At 38.3% G+C, this 21,247-nt stretch overlaps 1 protein-coding gene across 1 annotated transcript; it reads left to right on the top strand.

Annotated features, from left to right (window-relative positions):
* The first annotated feature begins 461 nt into the window (after window positions 1-461).
* LOC129939453 (uncharacterized) lies at window positions 462-19,154 on the top strand. Its single transcript, XM_056047474.1, has 8 exons — window positions 462-669; window positions 881-1,123; window positions 1,193-1,311; window positions 15,956-16,069; window positions 16,142-16,389; window positions 16,471-17,850; window positions 17,917-18,155; window positions 18,223-19,154. Exons 2-8 carry the CDS (start codon window positions 932-934, stop codon window positions 18,673-18,675), a joined length of 2,745 nt encoding a protein of 914 aa, XP_055903449.1. The 5' UTR covers window positions 462-669; window positions 881-931; the 3' UTR covers window positions 18,676-19,154.
* The last annotated feature ends 2,093 nt before the right edge of the window (window positions 19,155-21,247 follow it).

Genomic DNA, 21,247 nt, shown 5'->3' with positions numbered 1-21,247 from the left:
TCAGCCTATAATATCCAACAGGAATCCCTACAAAAGCAAATGTACTTTATTTGTTGACTTTTTACAGCTGTTGAGCTGTCAGACAAAGCAAATGTTCAGCACATTTGAACTAGAGCTTCTATTTGGAGTCACATTACGTTATTTCCCTACGATTGTCAAATGAAACGTGAGGTTGAAGCTTCATTGTGATAGCATGCATTGAAGCCGAAGCTGAAGCGTGTTTGTGTTTCAGTTATTAAAGACATCATCTCCGATAGCCTGGTGTGAGATAACCCTTAAACAAGTTTTAAATTTGTTTTTCGCTGAACGACTTCCCAACTGGTACAGTTTGAAGCGAAATACAAAATTTGACTTCGTACTACCCTCAACCCACAGATGGCGCTCTTTAGAAATTCTCATTTGCCGGATAAGCTGTCAAAAAACTGTCAAAAGTTGATATGCCAAAAATTTGTTTTTTTTTGTCTGCTTGTTCCATTCACTCACAACTCTCTTCGTTTTGTGTATCGCAGAAAGTGAATTGAATAATATATTTTAAAAATTAGAATTCTGCTCCAAGAGTAAACCAATAAACTGATAGTTTCACCAAAACCAACTCCCCTACGATGTATATTTGCATAACTTAGCAATTGCCAGATGATTTCTAAACTTTTAAATCCGCAAATCTGCAGCGTAAGTCATGGCCAAAAAGAAAAAGAGGAATGCCCCATGTTTTTTCTTGTTGTTTTATTCTTTGCTTCTTCTTTGGTATCTCTGCTTTAATTTATCTCGAATAAACTCGAAATTAAGTACCTATGTATGTGAATCCTGTTTGCCTGAATCCTGTTTTTGTCTATTTGGTTTTATTTTTCATGATGCATTTGCTTCCTTGCTTTGACTCTAGTTTTGGGAGTAACTTAACAAGTACGAAGACGACGGACTACCTGTGAAAATTATGGAGAACCGCTTTGAGAGTGGGATCTTTTCGGAAGCATCATCGTACTTTATCTCGGACAGTTCAGATGAGGATTCGGATGAGTGCAGCGATGTGCCAACATCAAAAGCACCCGGAACCCCTGATGTGTCCGCTGCTGCCGTCGCTGCCAGTGTCGAAGTTAATTTGCACACGATGTTAATGAACAGAGAGGTAAACTCATCCGTTGATTGGACGGACAACTGATTGCTGATAAATTGGGAATTTTGTTTCTATTTATAGAATTGTGGACACTTTTCCGGTAATCGTAGGAACAAACAAATGAAGCGTGCATTTACTAAAGTGCCAAGTAGATTAGGATTTTGTCTTAAAGATATTGTGCCGTATTGTTATTTACAAGGGTAAGTGAAACCTCCTACTTTTGATTGCTTTTTCTTAATTAAGTAAGTTCTTTGAATAACTCATTAAAAATAATGATAACTTTGAGTATGCCACCACTTAGCTACTATGTAAGTGCATAGGTAGAACGTATAGCCTTGAGAATTCTGTGTATATGGAAATATAAGTGTTTGAACAAAAAAAAAAACTAAATAAAATAATCTTATCTCTCTTGGAGTCTGTTATGTTGAATGATGTGTTGGGAAGGTCACGTACGTAAAATCTGTCGTAGAGACTTTCAAACAGCGAGACACTTGTACACGTAAGATTCCCCAGTTTGCTACGGAAAGCGTTTGAATCAATCAAATATTTACCAATCGAAAGGTTTTATTGACGTTTTTAAACGTGAAAAACCATTCTTAAAACATTTTTGTTAACAATTTTTCAAAAATTGGCATGAAGACGTTTTATGCTACACTCCATTTTCTAGGATCTTTAAGAAGGAACTTGTTTTTATTTTGTTTGGCAAGTTACTGTGTAGGAAGTTACTGTAATCGTCTGATTCGACGATTCGAATTGAAAATTTTGACATTTCTCGACGTTTCAAGGTCCCTAGAGTCTGTACGTTCGCGACGGTTTTTTCGTCGTCCATAGCTCAAGAATCAGTAGAGATATCGACTCCAAATACATTTTGTTATACAGATAATAATGCAGAAATATGCAGAAAAACTCTCAAAAGAATTAAATGGGTATTTTTTTACCATTACAATTTAAAAAAAAGGTGAACATTTTGGTTAACCCTTTATATCTCTCGAACGCTACTTCTTACTTAAATCCTTAGGAGAGGAGTTTTGGAACCTGGCAAAGCAGCTGAACGGAAAAAAGTTTTCAATCCATTTTAGATAGCTTCGGATCAGCTGGCAGATCACTTTCAGAATTTGTTGAATCCAACAGAAGGGAAACTTGTTTTTCAATACGCTACTCCAGGTTTTAAAAATGAAACTCTTGATGCTTGAATAAGACACCAAGAAGTGATTTCAGCTGTAATGAAACTTAAGGATGGGAAAACATGCGGACCAAAGGGCATACCAGCAGAGTTTTAATAAGCATGGAATAGCAGAGCTAATCAATCGACTGACAACTATGTATAACAATGTCATGGAAACAGGAATGATATCACTAGAATTCAAGGTGTCCATCATTTTCCCGATTCATAAGAAAGGGAGCTTTGCCTTACTCACTTACTTAAGGTGGCGCTACAGTCCGGGGCGGACATGGGCCTCAACCAACAAGCGTCTCCACCCAGCTCGGTCCCTAGCTAGCTGTCTCCAGTTTCGCACGCCAAGTTGGTTGACGTCCTCTCCCACCTGCGTGCGCCACCTGAGTCGCAGTCTTCCTCTACTGCGCCGTCCCTCGGGATTGGATTCGAAGACCTTCCGGGCTGGAGCGTTGATGTCCATCCGCTCTACATGACCTAGCCATCTAAGCCGTTGGACTTTAATTCTGCTAACTAGGTCAGTGTCGCTGTACAGCCCGTACAGTTCGTCGTTATATCTTCTCCTCCATTCTCCATCTATGCGTACCGGACCAAAAATCACCCGAAGAATTTTTCTCTCGAAGCATCCTAAGACGGTCTCATCTTTCTTTGACAGGGTCCAGGCCTCAGCGCCATAAATGAGAACCGGGATGATGAGTGTCTTATAGATGGTGATTTTACATGCTCGAGAGAGGACTTTACTTCTCAATTGCCTTCTAAGTCCAAAGAAGCAGCGATTTGCAAGAGTTATTCTTCGTTTGATTTCAGCGCTGGTGTTGTTGTCTGCATTAATAGCGGTGCCTAGGTAAACAAAGTCCTTAACTACCTCAAAGTTATAGCTGTTCATGGTGACGTTTTGTCCAATACGTCATCGTTCAGTGTCCTTTTTTGATGACAGCATATACTTGGTCTTGCCCTCATTGACCACTAAACCCATCTTCTTCGCTTCCGTCGCAATGCTCAAAAACGCTCCACTGACATCACGCTTATCTTCCAATTATGTCAATATCATCTGCGTATCCGAGTAATGGGATGGATCTTTGGAAGATTGTGCCTCTAGTGTTGACGGTTGAGTTTTGCACAATTCTTTCCAGAAAGATGTTGAAGAAGTCGCATGACAGTGCATCGCCTTGTCTAAAGCCTTTTTTGACATCAAATGCATCGGTGAGATCTTTTCCAACCTTGATAGAGCAGCGTGCATTCTCCATCGTCATTCTGCACAAACGGATAAGTTTGACAGGGATGCCAAAACTAGACATTGCTCGGTAGAGCTCTTCCCTATAGATGCTGTCATACGCGGCTTTAAAATCGATAAAGAGATGGTGGTATCGATTTGAAGCTCCTGGGTTTTTTCCAAGATCTGCCGTAGTGTGAATATTTGGTCGATAGTGGACTTTCCTGGTCTGAAGCCACACTGATAAGGACCAATCAGGTTCTTGACGAATGGCTTCAGACGTTCACATAATACGGCAGAGAGAGAGGGAGCTTTGCCGAGGTGTCTAATTATAGAGGAATATCCTTTCCTAAAATATTCACGCTGGTCTTGCAAAAACCTTTTAATAAATGGATAGAAGACAACAAGTTCATAAAAGAGTTTCAAGCAAGCTTTAGGACAGGTTATTCGATGGTTGACGACATTTTTACCCTCAAAAGTATCACACAAACATTCCTCAATGAGGACAAGAAGCTATATACGTTTTTCGTTGACTTTAAATCTGCATTTGGTATGATCGATAGACATGCGCTTATCTACAAGCTGTACAGTAACGGAATGTCATGGAAGTTAGGAAGACTTATTCAGAATCTATATGCAGATACAATTGCTAAGGTATGGAATGGAGAAGAGTTGTCAAGAGGATTTAAAGTACAATGGGTAGTCAGACAATGCTGTACATTGAGTCTGAGTCTGTTCGCCTTGTTTATTGAAGACATCCTACCAGGTGGCATAGACTTCGCCGGACAAATAATAAAAGCATTGCTGTTTGCGGACGACATTGTTCTTTAGGCAGAATCACAAGTTAATGATAAACCGCCTGTATCAATATTGTCAGCTTTGGAGTTTGATGGTGAATCTTAATAAGTCCAAAATTTTGATTTTTAAACGAGGAGGAGGCCGCAATACAGCGAAAGAAAAATGGTTCTATAATGGAAAGGTCATTGAAGTTGTCACGAAATTCAAATACCGTGGATTTCACTTAACGAACAAATTGAGCATTTAAATTCATCTAAGAGAGAAACTAGTTAAAGCGGTATCTGAGTGTGTGATATTATACGCGGCACAAACTTGGGGAACACAACAGTTGAGAAACTTCTCCGACACTATGTTAAGCGAATTTTTAAACTGCCATCAAAATACACCCAACTACGTTATTATGTTGGAATCAGGATTATCATCTATGTTCATACGAACCCTAAAAATGCAAGTCGATTACATCTTGAGAGTTATGAAGATGAGCTGTAATAGGCTTCCAAAGATAGTAGCGCTTCAAATAATACGAACCAAAGCAGGATGGTGTGCTGATTGGATAAATTTGGCAAGATAATGTGGAATGGAACTTAACCTTTTGTGTAATAACCAGGATGATTTAAAAGCTTCTTTATAGCAGCTCATTTCCGCAGTGGACATAAAACAACGGGAGAAATACTTGAATGACGCCACAGGATCTATATACAGGCAGATCTACAGTCAACTAAATCACAACTTGGAAAAGGGGAATTATTTTAGGGACGATAATAGCATTGCTGAAATTTCAATTATGGTTAAATTGAGAGGTGAAGTTATGCAGCTTGACTTACCAATTATATGCTCATTGTGCAATTTAAAGAAAATAGAGGGTGTCTTACACTTTGTTGGAAGATAACCAGTTCTTAAAGAAATAAGAAGGAATGCTTTTGGAAATACTGACGCAAAATCAAGTTACACTCTTGCTTAACAATATAACCAATCTAATCTAAAAAACAAAATCTAATCTACTTAGGTCCTTAAAGGGCATAGGGCCTCCACTACGCCTACGCGCCATCGTGTACAGTTTCCGGAGATGTGTTTCAGCTCCCTCCAACTTTTTCCTAGTGACGCTGATTCCGCCTCGCCATGTGCTTCTTGGCCATCTTCTTCCTTCTTGTGTGAGCGGATTCTACTGCATTGTTTGGCCTGCAATGCAGTCGTTACCTTTTCGAAGCGTATATCCAATCCAATGCCACGCCTTCGTATTATAGAGTCTATAGGTTCCTGGCCCGTCCTTCTATGAAGGACCTCATTTGATATACGGTTTGGCCAGAAAATCCTTTGGATGTTACAAAGACATCTATTCACGAAGGTTGGCAGCTTTCTTGTAATGGCTGAAGTAACCTTCCAAGTGCTGCATCCATAAAGAAGCACAGATTCGACATTTGTGCGAAACAGTCGTAGCTTTGTTCTTAAGCTGATAGAAGTATTCCTTTAAATTTTCAACAGCATATCGAACTCCGCTTTTACTTTGCCAATGCAGCAGATAACGTCTTGTTTGGTTCCGCCTTCGATGGAGAAGATACTTCCAAGGTACTGAAAGCTCTCCACTTTTTCCACCGGTCGCGAGTAACGCACGCACTGTTTCTATTGATATTTTTGACATTGATTCAGTTAACGCTATTTTAAGAATTTAAAATATATCAGTGTGTTCTTCAGTCACGCTCTCCAAATTCTGACTACGAAGTATTGAGTTTGCACCTTAAGGCAAAATACAATCCTTTAGTATTCAACTTTATAACTTTATTTGTCATCACTTGTAAGTATTTAAATAAAAGCAACCTATGAGTTTTTTATATTATAAGGGGAATTCCCTAATATCTATGATTTGTATGCTTTAATACAATTGTTCTTTTTCCTTCTTATTCATTCTTTGTAAGATAGCCTTAGTGTATGCATTAAAAGTTTTTAAATACAAAAGCGTTTATTATTATTTCAACTGAAAATACCAATAGGTTATGGGCCCAGTCATTGCTTTCTGTGTTTGTTTAATTAATTAATTATTGTTGTGCTTTTATATAAAATTATATAATACAAAAAGTACCAAGATGTCAAATTCCAAAAATAAGAGGAATATAACTCCTTTCAATGGAGAAAATTATAGTATATGGAAATTTCGATTGAAAGCATTACTTGCTGAAGAAAATTGTCTTCCAGCACTGGAAGAGAACTCTTCCGAAAATAAAAACTCAGGAGAATGGAGGAGAATGGAGCGAATTGCAAAAGGATGCATTATTGAGCATCTGAACGACACAATGATTGGCATGATAACTGAAGAAAAGACAGCATTGGACATAATTAAGAAGCTCGACGAAATTTATGAGCGTAAAAGTTTGGCCACCCAGTTATCGGTGCAGAAGAAGCTCTTAACATTTAAATTCAAAGGCGATATCACTTTATTTGATCACTTCATAAAATTTGATGAGTTAATCACTGAGCTACAAGCAGCAGGAGCTCAGGTCGACGAGATGAATAAAGTGGCACAATTACTTTTATCGCTACCTTCATCTTATGATGGAATTGTGACGGCCATACAAACTTTAGCGGAAAAGGACTTGACACTGGCATTCGTAAAAACCAGGCTGCTTGATTACCAAATAAAACTTGATCAAACAGATACATCATCCAAAGTGCTTCAGATTGAATTGAATACACCAACAAACAATATGAGAAATGAACGTAAACATCACAATACTTTCAAAAGAAATAAATTTAATGTAAAGTCAAATCGAACAAAATGTGATCATTGCGGACGCTCTAACTATATCAAAGCAAACTGTTTTTATTATAAGAAATTTATTTCGAACAATAAACATCGCAATTCAAACAAAAGGACTAAGGAATGGACCAGATCTGGAGCAGTTCAAACAATTATCCCAAGTGACAAAAAATTTGCTTTTATGATTGGCGAAACAAAATATATAAATAAATATACTGCGAATAATGAAATCAAATTTTTGCTGGATTCTGGAGCAACAGACCACTTTGCAAACAAGCGTGAATATTTTTCAAATTTGAATCAACTGGAACAACCCTTGGAAATTGGAGTAGCAAAGGAGAACACAACGCTGGACGTCAACGAAAAAGGAACCATCGACGTTATAACTAAGGATGGCATTAAAGGCGTACTACAAAACGTGTTTTACTCACCGGAGATTCCCTATAACATTTTGTCTGTTCGAAGGATTCAAGAAGCAGGGATGTCGGTACATTTTGAAAACAATGGTGAAGTTGTAATTAAAAAATGCAACGAAATATTGGTTAAGGGTGAGTTATGTAAAAATTTAATTATAATACAGTTTTATTATTTGAATCTGAAAACAAATTCAGAAATTAATACCTGTAAGCAAGATACCGAAAGTTATATGCTATGGCATAAAAGACTAGGTCATATAAGTAAAAACAAACTTATAGAAATGCGAGAAAGAAAAATGGCTGCAGATAGTGAAGTCATTAAAAATCTCGTTCCTACTAATTTGATATGCGAAGCATGTATTTATGGAAAACAATCACGTTTACCATTTTCAAAACAAAAAGACAAATCTTATGTTAATCGTCCATTATTAATAATTCATTCGGATATATGTGGGCCAATTACCCCTGTAACAATCGATAACAAAAATTATTTTGTGACTTTTATCGATGAATTCACCCATTACACTGTGGTTTATCTATTGACTCATAAGTCAGAACTTTTTGAAGTTTTTAAAGACTACGTAACTAAAAGTGAAGTGCATTTTAGTCTAAAAGTAGAACAAGTTTACTGTGATAATGGACGTGAATATATTTCAAATGATATGAAATCATTTTTCAAGGAAAAGGGTATAACATATCATTTAACGGTCCCATATACTCCTCAGCAGAACTCGGTTGCTGAAAGAATGAATCGGACACTCACAGAAAAAGCTCGTGCTATATTAAATAATGCGAATTTACAAAAATATTTTTGGGGATAATCAATTTTAACTGCTACGTATTTATTAAATATTTCCCCAACAAAAGCATTATGCCCAAACAAAACCCCTTTTGAAATGTGGCATAACAGAAAACCAAATATAGGTAACTTAAAAATTTTTGGCTCTACTGTTTTTGTCCACGATAAAAATAGGAAAAGTAAATTTGACGACAAATCTTTTAAAGGTATATTTGTGGGCTATGAGCCAAATGGATATAAAATTTTGGATCCTAGAACACAAAAATTTATAAAAGCCCGTGATGTCATTTTTGACGAACTAAATTTTAAAATATCAAGGCCAGTTTTAGATTTTGATACAGTGGAATCAAAAGGCTCCACGGAATTATTTAAAATGCCTAAATTTACTAACACTGAAAAAAGTGAACCTGTTGATATACAAAAAGCAGGTAAATCCGATGAAACGGATAAATCCGGTGTTATAGAAACGGATAAATCCGTCATTATAGAAACGGATGATGAACATGAAAATGTTCAAACGAAACACTTTAAAACTGCAGACGGGAACTGTAGAAAAAGTGAAAGAATCAAAAATCTGCCAAAAGTCTCTTATAAAGAGGACCAAGGAGATAATGACAACTTTTTATTATATGCCGAATCTATAATTAATAAGATTCCAAAAGACTTCCAAGAAATTAATGAAAAGGAAGATAAAGATAAATGGTTAGAAGCCATAAAAGAGGAACTTAATTCACTGGAAGTGAATAATACTTGGTCGATTGTACAAAGACCAATTAACAAAAATATTGTAAATGTAAATGGGTTTTTCCTATTAAAAATGATTTAAGCGGAAACCCATCTAGGTATAAAGCTCGACTTGTCGCTAAGGGTTTTAGCCAAAAATACTTAGAGGATTATAGCGAAACATTCGCCCCAGTTGTTCGAATTACCACTTTTCGAATTATTCTAGCATTCGCTTGCCAATTCAATTTACTTATCCATCAAATGGATGTAAAGTCAGCTTTTTTAAATGGATTCCTAAAGGAAGATATTTATATGACTATACCAGAAGGTATTACCAAAAAGAGTGATAATTTGGTATGTAAATTGAATAAAGCGATATATGGGCTGAAACAATCAGCTAGGTGCTGGTTTCAACGTTTCGATGAAATTTTAAAAAATTGTCATTTAAAAAACTCACCTAACGATCATTGTCTATATTTTCTAGATAGAGGACATCCAAATCAAAATATTTACCTCATTCTTTATGTTGATGATCTTTTGATCGTAACAGGAGATTTAGAAACTATGAAAAACTTCAAAATCTATTTAAAACAACAATTCGAAATGGTTGATATGAATGAAATAAAGTTGTTTTTAGGGATAAGAGTTTTAAGAAAAGAAAATGAAATTGCTATAGATCAAAGTATTTATTTAAACAATGTTTTAAAAAGATTTAATATGGAAAATTGTAAGCCCATAGGTACTCCTCTAGCAGTCAAATTAGACACAAAAGCGTTGATGTCTGATGAAGAGTTTAACGCTCCTTGTCGAAACCTTATTGGTTGTTTGATGTACGCAATGTTGTGTACTCGTCCCGATCTTTGCACATCAATTAATTTCCTTAGTAGATTCCAAAACAAAAACAACAAAGAACTTTGGCAAAATATAAAAAGAGTTTTAAGATATATAAAGGGTACGATCAATTTTAAATTGAGGTATACAAAAGTACCATATAAAGATTTGTTAGTCGGATTTGTAGATGCCGATTGGGGTGGTTGTGAAACCGACAGAAAAAGTACAACCGGTTATTTATTCAAATTATTTGGCGATAATTTAATTTGCTGAAATACAAAACGGCAGAATTCAGTTGCAGCTTCATCTACTGAAGCTGAATATATGGCACTCTTTGAGGCTGTCCGAGAGGCTTTATGGTTAAAGTCATTGTTAAAAAGCATTGATATTATAATCAATGAATCGATCGCAATCTTTGAAGATAACCAGAGTTGTATCTCCTTAGCAAACAACCCAATATCTCACAAACGATCTAAACATGTCGATATCAAATATCATTTTAGTAGAGAACAGGTAGAAAATAAAACAATTATTCTTAAATATATTCCTACAGAAAACCAACTCGCCGACGCCTTCACCAAGCAACTACCATCACCAAAGTTTGCCGAAATCATCTTTAACATCGGTCTAAGAGAATAATTTTTTTTTTAAGTATGTTATTTACGTTTTCATATAATATAATATGTATAAATTAAACTACATATATAATATATAATACATTTTTGTTTATCCAAATATCTAATTTTTTTTTATTATTTGTATCAATTGTTTTAAACTTTTAAAATTATTTGTATTTTGAGGGCGGCTATTGAGTTTGCACCTTAAGGCAAAATACAATCCTTTAGTATTCAACTTTATAACTTTATTTGTCATCACTTGTAAGTATTTAAATAAAAGCAACCTATGAGTTTTTTATATTATAAGGGGAATTCCCTAATATCTATGATTTGTATGCTTTAATACAATTGTTCTTTTTCCTTCTTATTCATTCTTTGTAAGATAGCCTTAGTGTATGCATTAAAAGTTTTTAAATACAAAAGCGTTTATTATTATTTCAACTGAAAATACCAATACGAAGATTTAAAAATGGACTTCCCAAGACTCAGTCTTAAGCTTCTCTGAAAAATAATATATTTAATTATTTCAATAACAATGTCCAAACTTTCCGAGGAGCTAAAATCGACTTAGACCGCTACGTCGCTGTAGCCAAGGTAGCACTTCGGATTTCCAGACCCATGGCAAAACAGGGAGGTGCTGGGAGAAGATACAACGTTGAACAGCTACAATCGCCAGAGATCGCCAAATCCTTTTCCGACCGAGTTACAAGTAACCTCTCTCGAAGTTCTCTGCCGCCAACACAATGTATCGAAAACCAGTGGCAACATTGCCAAGATGCAATCAGAGAAGCCGCCTCTGATGTGCTGGGTTTCAAACAGCCACCAACAAGGAACCCCTGGTTTGATGAGGAATGTCGGCAGGCAAATGCAGCCAAACAACAGGCACGCAAAGCGGCGCTGCATAAAAGGACGAGAGCTGCTCATGAGCTCTATGAGCAGAAGAGGCGAGAGGAACACCGAATTCTCAGAAATAAAAAGAGAGGGCATGAGAAACGTGCGGTCGAAGATGTTGAGAGGTTTAAAAGCAGAATGAAGTTCGAAAGTTTTATGAACAGGTGAAACGAAATTCACAGGTACATAAACCTGGAAACGAAGCCTTCAAAGACGAAAGTGGAAACATCATAGTGGAACCGCAGTCATTGCTGAGGATATGGAAGGACCACTTCTGCAGACTGTATAACGGCGACGACGCACCGAATTCAGCTGTCAGGCAGGATGATGATCCATTCAATATAGACGACGAAAGCCTACAATCCCGTCCCCCCGACATAGACGAATTAAAGATTGCCATATATAAGCAGGAGTCTAATAAAGTCGCTAGAGCGGATAGCTTGAATGCCGAGCTCTTTAAAGCAGCTGGAAATTAGTTGGTTAGGAGCATGCACCAACTTATCTGTAAGATAAGGTCAGAAGAAAGCATGCCCGATGAATGGAATAGTATAGACGTTCCGTGTCAACACTAGAACCACTATCTTTCAAAAGTCTGTCTAATTACTAGCATATGCTAATTACATTGACATAATCGGAATAACTCAGCGTGATGTCAATGGGGCTTTTGTGAGTATTAAGGCAGAGGCGGCAAAAATGGGTTCAAAGGTTAATGAGGGCAAACCAAAGTACATGCTATCGTCAAGAAAGAACCTTCAACACCAACGTCTTGATCAAAACGTCAACATTGACAGACGTAACTTGAGGTAGTCAAGAACTTCGTCTACCTAGGCTGCGCTGTAAACGCAGAAAACACCAGCGCTGAAATCAAACGAAGAATAACTCTTGGTAACCGATGTTGCTTTGGACTTAAAAAGAAATTGAGTGGAAAAGTCCTCTCTCAAAGTGTCGTTATGTATAACCCTCATTATCCCCCTCCTGCTATACTGTGCAGAAGCATGGACTATGACAAAAGCGGATGAAAGCACCTTGGGTTGCTTCGAGAGAAAAGTTATTCGTGTGATCTATGGTCCCGTAAGCATCGAAAAGGGAGTGGAGGAGAAGAACGGCAAGCTGTTCAGCGATGTAGACTTAGCCAAAAGGGTAAAAGTGCAACGACTAAGATGGCTGGTTCACGTAATTCGCATGAAAACTAATGCTACGTCCCGGAAAGTCTTCGAATCCACACCCACAGGACAGCGCGGTAGAGGAAGACCGCGGACCAGGTAGCGCTCACAAGTGGAAAGTGACCGCACCCAACTTGGAGCGCGATAGTGGAGACATCTAGCTGGGGACCGAGTGAGATGGAGAAGTTTGTTGGGTGAGGCCCTAGTTCATACAGGACTGTAGCGCCACCTTAATTAAGTAAGTAACTTTTTAGAGTCCAGGATAGCATTCTGTGGTTCAACTCAATGATTTTTTTTTATAGTCTTCGTATGTTTTGGTGTTTGCTATTTTTTTTATTTACAATGGCTGTAAATTATTTATTGTAATATTCGTAGGCTTAGAACGAATTTCCTTTCGATGTACTTCCATACTGTTTGTAACGGGACAGCTTAATTGGCACTAAGTGAAACCCAAGTGGGTGGGGATTCCGATCCCACTGAATTTTTTAATCAAGGGTATAACTTGGTGCCGTTATTCTTTTCCCACCATTATCTCGCCATATACATTAGGAACGATGTTGCTTGTCAGTTTTTGCCACAATATGGTCTCGGCACCAATTACTTTTTTATTATTCTCCGTAAATAAACAAATCGTTCACTACTGCTTCCTTTATCGAAGCCCTAATTTAGACAGAGTATCAACTTCTCGTAAATTTTATGCTTTGTCTGATTCCATCTAAAGAATTGTTTCGTCCTATCCTCGCACTGAAATCGTTGTTACAGGTGATTTCAATGTACACAATTCTTCATGGCTTCAACATTCTGGCCGGTCAAAACCAGAAGGAGTGTGTGCTGAGATCTTCGCTAAGTTAAACCACCTAACTCAGCTGGTCAACGAGCCCACTCGAATGTCGGACGTGGTAGGTCGAGCAGAAAAAAACTCTTGACTTGTTTCTTACCTCTGACCCTGATAAGTACACTATTAGTGTTTTAGCTCCTCTAGGCACATCTGACTATTGTGTCATATCAGCAATTATCTCGTGTCAAAACTCTCCAGTTAAAGAAAGAGCTCTTAAGAGATGCGTTTGGCAATACGAGAAATCCAACTGGGTCGGTCTCAATTATTACTTCAGGATCTTTAACTGGTCACTATGCTTCCTCGATAGTGACGTTGACGCCAGCGCTGATATGATCACAAGTTTTATTCTCCTGGGAATGAGAACTTTTGTCCCGCACAGGGTTTAAAGCATCAGACCAAAGGAAAATGATTGGTTTGATGCTACCTGTAAAAGTGTAAAGAGGTTATTAGGGTCAAAGAAGTAAGTTTCCGTTGTTATAAAGCCAACCCTTCTAAGGAAAACCGGAATAAGTTCAAGAAGCCAGGAAGGCTGCAACGCCCATATTCGACGGACCAAATTTTTACATGACCAAAAATTACGGCAAAAAATACTGCAATGTCCCAAAGGCAGTAAAAATGTTTGGTCATTTGTAAAAAAAACATGAGGAATTCTTCCTCTTCCTCGGTTCCTACGCTCGTTGTCAATGACACTCCTTTAGTTTGCTCTTAGTTATAGAAAGCTAATCTCTTTCCGAATAAGTGATTGTATGGGACCAATTTTTTTTCGAACTCTTACTGTGGCAAGAGTCTTAAAAGATCTTAACCCATAAATCCACTGGTCCGGATGGTATCCTTGCCATTGTTCTGAAGAGATGTTCTTCAACTCTTGCAAATCCACTGCGTAAGCTTTTTTATCTCTCCTATTCCTCAGGTCTCGTTCCGAGCTAATGGAAAACCACATTTGTCCAGCCTATCCGCCAAAAAAGGCGAATCTCCTCATCTTCTAACTACCGACGATTGCACTTACGTCCCTTTTTTCCAAGGTTATGGAAATGCTGATTAATTATCAGCTTAAGAAATATTTTGAAGATCGAAAGCTTCTTAATAACCGTCAATACGACTTTCGAAGCAATCCACTGGTGATCTCATGGTTCATCTCACCGAACGGTGAAGCAAATCTTTACATTGCTTTCTAGAAAGTAAGATTATTGTCCTAGATATTTCAAAGGAATTTGATATGGTTTGGCATCAAGCCCTCTTATCGAAAATCCGTGCTTTCGGTTTTCATGAATCCCTGCTTCATTGAATTAGTAATTACCTTTCGGATCGTTCAATACAAGTAGTAGTGGATGAGTTCAAGTCTAATAAACACCAAATAAATGGTAATGTGCCCCAGGGCTCTGTTTTATCTCCAACACTCTTTCTCATTTTTATAAATGATCTCCTGTCTGCTACTTCTAATCCAATACATTGTTTCGCTGACGATAGCACTCTTAGCGTTTCGTATCCGTTTTCAGATTCACATCCCTCCTCTTCGGATGTGGAACTGCAAAGACAAAATATGATAAGCTCATTGAATTCTGACCTTAACAGCATTGTTCAATGGGGATTAAAAAACTGCGTGGAATTTTATGCTTCGAAAACCCAGTGCTGTCTGGTATCGTTAAAGCGAGTTAAAGATATACCCCCATTGCCATTATCTATGGATGGCACTTGCGTTAATGAGACTGAACACCTCGGTATGTGTGTCACCAACCACCTCTTGTGGAACGATCACATACGCGATGTCGCCAAAAATGCCTCAAGGTGTTTGAGTTTCCTTAGGCGATGCAAGAAATATTTTAACCCTTCTGATCTGGCTGTTATCTACAAAACTTATATAATTCCAAAGCTTGTTTATAACTCCCATCTCTGGGCTGGTGCTCCTGCAACTTACTTAAGCCTCTTGGATAGTATTGAACGTAGGGCATTTAAATTGATTGATAATAATATCATCATAAGTTCATTTACTTCGCTTGAACAACTTCGTCGTCGATGTGAAATAGCCAGTTGCATTCCTCCCCTTAAACAGTTGAACTGTAATACTCGCGCTTCTATGAATGCTCATCAGTACACCCTCCAGTCCAACTTCGACTGTACTGTCAAATACAGAGATTCGTTCTTTAGCCGTACTACGCGAATGTGGAATGCCTTGCAACACTCTGTCTTTCCGAGCCATTGCAATATTCAGGAATTCAAAATCAATGTGCACCGACACCTTCTTTCAACCCCTCTCTCCCTTTCCTATCCCCTTGTTATCCCCTTGAGGTGGTAACAAATTATCTGTATTTTTTAAGTGTCTGTCTCAATTGATACATAAGTGAAATTTTAATAAAAAAGATTTTATTTTCATGGTTTATTAATGTAAATATTTAGAAAAATATTGGCTCGTCATTTAAGCCATTTGATCTAGTAACTTTTTTAGTGGTACAAGTACTTCTTCCATATCGTCAGCATTGATTGCTATGAATAGGAACTAGTCATCTAATATTAGGATCTTTCCCAAATGTAATAACATCTTCTCTCTTACTCAACAAAATCAATTCTAGGATTTCTTATTAATAAACTATTTTAATACATTATTAAAATTAATAAATAATCAATATTTCAGTCATATGTTTATGGGCCTCACAGCTTGCGGACAATATCTTCTTAGCTATAAGGTGTGTTGCAACGAAAGCTCTAATGCGAATGCCTCATATTTTAATATTGGATATAAGTACACGTGAGTTTAACATTTTCTTGTGTCCACAATTGGACCCACAATTTCTCTTATATATGTTTTTTTTTGCTTTAGATTATATTTCTGGATTTATCGACCCCACCAGCCCTTGCGTAGATTCTTTAAAAGTTGTCTTTTTGACGATCATGGCGCTGATAATCTGAAAACCGTTACAATGGCCCAATGGGTGACTAATCCTAGAGTCCTGATTGTCCATGGAGCGGCAGAGAATGAAAATGAAGAGTCCTACCTAACTTACGTAAAAGTTCCTAAACTAGGTTGTTTGGATTGCAAGAAGTTGCGTGAATTTGACGAAGATGGATGTAAGTAAAAGAAACAACCTTACCACTTACCAAAAGGGCTTGAAAATGGTAGCTATATCCTTTGTTTTGTTTCGCTTCTAGTTTCTCGTTGTGACGCTCTATGCATCAAATGCAATCTAACAATTCACACAAAATACTCAACGACAGAATCCGATCCAAAATTCAATCCACATATCAATTTGATATGTCCCAATAGGGTTATAATAATTGCCAATGGATTTATACACATGCTGCATGTGGACTTAGAGGCCGCGCCCAACAACAATCATAACAACCATCCTCAATCGATTGCAGCTGTGGCAGCAGTGGTGCGTTGCACTCCGCCCCAAGAGGTGCATCATCATCATCATCAGCAGCAACCGGTTGTGGAGAAGAAACAGCCATCCACGGCCTTCCCCAGACAAACTCCGGTAGCTAAAGAAGAAACAATTGGTTGTGATAACACGAATAACATAGTCGCGCGGATAATCGCCGACTTCTCGGACATCGAAAACGAGGCTCAGACGAGTGGCAGTGGCAGCGGAGAGAAGGCGGCGCATAGACTGGGGGATCCGGCGAAAACTAAGAACTTCGACGAGTTGATCTTCACATGCGGCCTGAGCTCGGGGGCCGGATCCTCGAATTCCTCGAAGAGCCAGACAACAAGCAGCCCAGCAGTGGGCGGTAGTCAGACGAAAGTCAGTTTGGTGAATCACCAGGGCAAGCGCAATCATCGAATCGTCACAAAGTCCTATCGCAACGGCATAACAACGGTGGACTTACAGGGAGCCAGCACCAGTTCAAGTGACAAGGCCAGCGCCTACGAGTTCTCCGAGGACAATGAGAAGTGCGAGAAGATCGGGACGTTCCGGAAGCGGCGTCTGGCCGACAAGAAGTACGAGTTCTCCGAGGACAACTCGGAGAACATTATTCCATTTACAAAAATACGCATGACAACTCAGCAAATGCTCGCGGGCAGCGCGGCGGCTGCGAATCGCCTCCATCGGGCAGCAACTAGTCACTTTTACTCGCCTTGTGTTTCGCCACCATCGACGTCAGTGTCTCAGACCAACGAGAACATCTCGTCGGCTGTGGCGGCGACGACGGCGCCAGTCCATCATTACCATGGATTTAGGTCGCCGTGCGGTTCGCCAGTGGGCAATACGATGATCCGATCGCCAGGGCATCTATTCCAACAGCAGAAGTCGCCACCTTCCAGCACATCCCAGCAGATGCTTAATTTCAAGCCACTCACCACGATCTCGCCGCTGCAAGTGTCGATGGCCAAGCGGAATCACTATGAAATTGGGAATATGTCCCCAACCACGGTGCCGTTCCTGTCACCTAGGCGAGACGAGCCGAAGACTCTGGAGGTTCCACTGCAGGGTGGCTTCGGTCAGGAAAAGCCCACATGCACCAAGAAGTTTAAAAGACGCTTCGTCGAGGAAGATGATGCTGCTTCGGTTATAACCAGTGAAGAAGGTTAATACTCCAGAGTCCATGATTAAGAGATCCAAATGTAAGTCTTAATTTCTTTTTATTTTTTAGATGACTGCATCTCACCGGGCTATCACACCTCATTGCCAATGGAGGTGCACGGGTCGTGCTACTCGGACATGCAAATGATCTCACAGATGTCCTATGAGAAACTGCGATGTGTGTCGGTGGTGATAACGCAGCACTCCTTCGATCTGGAGACCTTCACCTACTACGTCATCAGCAACTTGTGCCAGAAGAACAACAAGATCTATGATGTTTTCTACGACTGGGCCTGTGAACTCATCAATGTAAGAAAATGTTCTCATCTCCTCAACTAACAAGTGTGAGTTTTAAATTTAAAATCTTATATTATAGGTCTGTCCAAGGAGCAATCTTATCTCCTGCGTCCTGATGGCCCATTTCACAGCACGCGATCAACTTCCCACCACTTGCAACAACTGCCTGAACTGCTCAAGGAACATTGACTGTGTTTTCCATCGGAAACAATTCGAATGTCGCATCCTGTTCACCTGGAACATGGAACTAGGCGACTGGGATGTCCTGGACTATGGCGAGCTGCATGAATTCAACCGAATCGGCCAGCCCTACGACAGCGGCAGTACAAAGTCGTCCAAGTCTTTCGGAGGTGGCCTCTCGCAGACGGCTAAGTCGCTGGCTCAAGATCTGGCTGCTAGTTTGGATAAATTGCAGGACTTCTCGTCGAATCTGCGGGTTTGGGACTCGAATGTTAGCAAATCCAAAGCGTGTCTCACTGATTTGGACAATGTGATTGAATTCTTTCTTAAGCGACCTAGATTTAGTGAGTAAAGAAAAAGAGAGGGATAGAGAGGAGGGAGAGCCAGAGAGAGAGAGATGGTGGTTCGGTGCAAGATGACTAGAAACGCCGCCTTGAGATGTGTGTATCAGTTGCTTGAGTTGAGCTTGACTGATCAATTGAAAAGACTTCTATTTAACTGATTTTTAGTTTTAAAATAAATTAAAAAAAATAAAATTATGTCAATGAATGTGATTTGATTTGTATAATTTTTAAGTTTCTTTTGTCATCATGATTAATTATTAATATTGTCAGAGACATTTCATTATTATTATTTTGTTTATGTTTTTTGTAATTTAAGAATTTCAAGAACTTTATTGAAAATTTATTATTTTTGGTCATACTCATTGTAAGAGGGGAGAAGGATTTATGATTTATGAAATTTTAAGAGTGAGAAAATAATTGTTCATAATGTTAAATAACTAAATTGTTATTTCTATGAACGAAATATAAAATACACAAAGATATTAAACTGAATGAAATGGTTTTTATTCTCTATTTGATTTGGTCCCATCTCAAAGTGCGTTCAAAGGGAAGAATGCTCAAGCTCATATTTACGAAAAACTTATATACGAGTTTGTGCATTTATAATATTTGCTGGACTTTAAGCGAATGTGGCGTGATAGTTAATGGTGCTCAAGGGCCGTATTATCACTCGCGAGTCGCCTAAAAAAATAAGCAAATGTGACTTTCGCATTACTGTTTGCGATTCGCCAAGTTGACGTTCGACTTAACTTCAAAAATTTGGCTAATTGAAATGTCTTTCTATTACAATTGGCGAATGCTCGCCTTTATCGGTCATAATCGGTCCAACTGTAATTCTTGGTGACTGAAAAAATCATATGTAGTTTTTTTGAATTCGAAGTAGTTGTGTAGATTTTTTGTTGCGACAAAAAAAGGAGTGAAAATCGACAAAGGTAAGAACAAATTAAATAATTATTAAATAAATTATAGTTACAACTTTTATTGGTATAGCATTAAAAGAACCAACAACGCCCAGTTCTCAAAATTGGTGGACATTGCCAAGGGTCTCGGGACGTTTGGATAAACCAAGCCCAATATTGGGATTCGTTTGCCCTTGAGCTAAACGCATTGGGACCTCTTATACGAGAGGGTAAAGAGTGGCATAAAGTACGTAACAAAGAATATTACAGAAGGGTTTTAGAATATAAAATTGTATAGGTTTGGCTGGACTATAAATTAAAACTGAAGAAGAATAAGTAGTGCGCACACAAGTTTTAAAATTGGTGGAATTGCAGAACTTTGAGTCGTTTGAAATCCTGAACTTATTGGACTTAAAACATATTTAAATGCGTGTTTGCTAAGCCGAAAGTATAACACAAATCTATGAAGAATACCAATTTTTCGAATTTGGGAACAAATACATGGGAAAAGAAGTTCCTGATAACCCTAATTACATCTTCTATTTGGTTTTATTGATTTTAAAAAGAAAAGACAAATATTTATAGTTCTGAAAAGACAAATTTTTCTTATTTTATATATGTATTTGTATTTCTCATTAATATGACAGTTCCAGATTAACTAGCTTTGTAGTGCAATTTTGCATTCTGACTGCGTGGTCACTAGCTTTATGAATGCCCCCATTGCCTTACACCAAAAACTCAAACATGACAAAGATTTGGAACTCGTCCATAAAAAATTTCCTTAGGAGTACCTAACACGCGTTATTGATTTCCAAGAAGATCTGTTAATATGACAACAGCAGTAGCGACTGAAAACCTTTACGTCAAGTCCAACGTCAAATAACATGCAGTATGCTTTCATCTCTATGCTTAACCGTTCTGCTTTTTCGTAGGTATATTGTGCTGTCCCCTGGTGTTAAATTCCATTTTCTTGCCGAATGCATTGCTCTGTCTTTCACTGAAATTTTTGAATCCGACAAAAAGAAAAGATGAAACGATTTCTGACTGCTTTAAAAAAAATAAGCTAAACTAAACTACTATAATCGTCGACTAGTACCATAAAAAAACGTGCACCACGACAAGAAATAATATCAATTAGAACGCAAATGTCAGAACGGATTAATTTAAGAATTTGTGTTGCTCATGTCTATTTTCCTTAAAAAGTATTCGAGTTTGTTAGCATTTTATACAAACTTCACCACTATTCTTGTTGACTTTCTTAACGTTATCATCAGAAAGGCAATCCTTCGACTACAGCAAATTAGTGAAGTTAAGACGGTCCTTCAAAACTCCTGTCGCTTTAACAGACAGGTGTTCAAATGGTAGACATGTGCATTCAAGAGGACGCAAGCGTCCACACGTATTTATAAAAACCCACCTCTCTCTATCAACTACATATTACTCCCATCTCCCCGTGGTGAACATCGGGTGCCTAGTACATCAACTGGAGATTGGGTTCCAAACTCAATGGAAAATTGTTGGGGGTAGAAAATTAGACAGGGAGGGAGAGGTGTATCCACTGAGACACCTCTCCATTTATTCAGACGGCAGCGGAGGAATTCCCGAGATGGAATCAACGGTGGCGTTTACAGTTCCAGTAAGGTTGAACTACTTAGTGAACACCTTACAAGGCTACTTCGAC

The sequence above is a fragment of the Eupeodes corollae genome, chromosome 1 (genome assembly GCF_945859685.1).
Source record: "Eupeodes corollae chromosome 1, idEupCoro1.1, whole genome shotgun sequence".
Lineage (NCBI taxonomy): Eukaryota > Metazoa > Arthropoda > Insecta > Diptera > Syrphidae > Eupeodes > Eupeodes corollae.
Note: the sequence above shows the minus strand (reverse complement) of the source record. Positions and strands in the feature narration are given on the sequence as shown.